This window comes from Phytophthora parasitica (assembly GCF_000247585.1).
Source record: "Phytophthora parasitica INRA-310 unplaced genomic scaffold supercont2.6, whole genome shotgun sequence".
Classification (NCBI taxonomy): domain Eukaryota; phylum Oomycota; class Peronosporomycetes; order Peronosporales; family Peronosporaceae; genus Phytophthora; species Phytophthora nicotianae.
Genome location: NW_008648992.1, coordinates 1,812,504 through 1,813,441, shown reverse-complemented (window position 1 = coordinate 1,813,441; position 938 = coordinate 1,812,504). Strand labels below are relative to the sequence as shown.

General features: G+C 51.5%; 1 protein-coding gene across 1 annotated transcript; it reads left to right on the top strand.

Moving 5' to 3' along the window:
• PPTG_04277 (hypothetical protein) lies at nucleotides 1-792 on the top strand (the record flags this gene model as incomplete). The annotated part of the gene is made up of 1 exon (XM_008898169.1): nucleotides 1-792. The coding sequence occupies exon 1, from the start codon at nucleotides 382-384 to the stop codon at nucleotides 790-792; it is 411 nt and encodes a 136-aa protein (XP_008896417.1). The 5' UTR covers nucleotides 1-381.
• Nucleotides 793-938: the final 146 nt, after the last annotated feature.

Sequence of the window (938 nt, the reverse complement as noted above, 5' to 3'; positions counted from 1 at the left end):
TTTGATGCAGTTGGCTAGGTTGCTCTGTGCTGAGAGGCGGTGGGTAATGATCTGTACACCGACGCCCAACACCCTCCAGTCTGCTGATCTCCGCTATATGCACGGACGTCTGGTGGTTTTGCGCAATCTTCCTTACGGAAATCCCGACGGACAGGCTTGGATCAAGGCGATCGCTTGACTGTTCGAGCGGAATGAGATCATCGGCTTCTATCGCTTGCAGCATCTTCTTAGTCGGATTATGATGCGGCATACGAAGGAATCGATCCGCGAGATATTGCCCGAACCCATCCGTTGGACAGTGTTTATCGATCCTACACCAAGTGAATACTCGCAGTACAACGGCATCGTAGCGGCTGTGAGAGCAACTTGGTCATCACTAACATGGATCCGAAGAAACCGGGGTATAAGCATCCAGACAGTCTGTTGAACCCAATCAACCGGAAGGAAGTCTTACGTGTGGTCTCCAATCTGCGGTCAGCATGCTGCGGTGGCGCTACTATGAAAGTTTCGTTGGCTGCGTCGTCTCAACTGGACACGATCAATATGCTGCACGCTCTACAAGTGGAAGTCGAGGATTTGGGAGTTGTAATCGACTATCTTCGAAAAGTGCAGCTCCCAGGGGTGGTTACGCAGTGTGGATGCTGTAAACGCAAGCTACAATTGCTCATGATTATCCCGTGCGGACATCTCTGCTGTGCTGACTGTGTGGAAGATCGTATGAAAAGAGTTGGGCCAAGTTGCTTTCGTTGCAACGCTGTGTTTGACCGTGAAGCGTTCCAAAGCAGGTGTTGAGTTTGAAATGGTGGAAGATGTGGCGGTGGAGCGCCAAGACCAACGGCACAACAGAGGAAGAAATGGTCTGGAGGGAGCTGGTCAAGTTGCTATTCGAGAACCGCGTCGAGCTCTGGATCTGACGCGGGATATCCACTTTATCGACG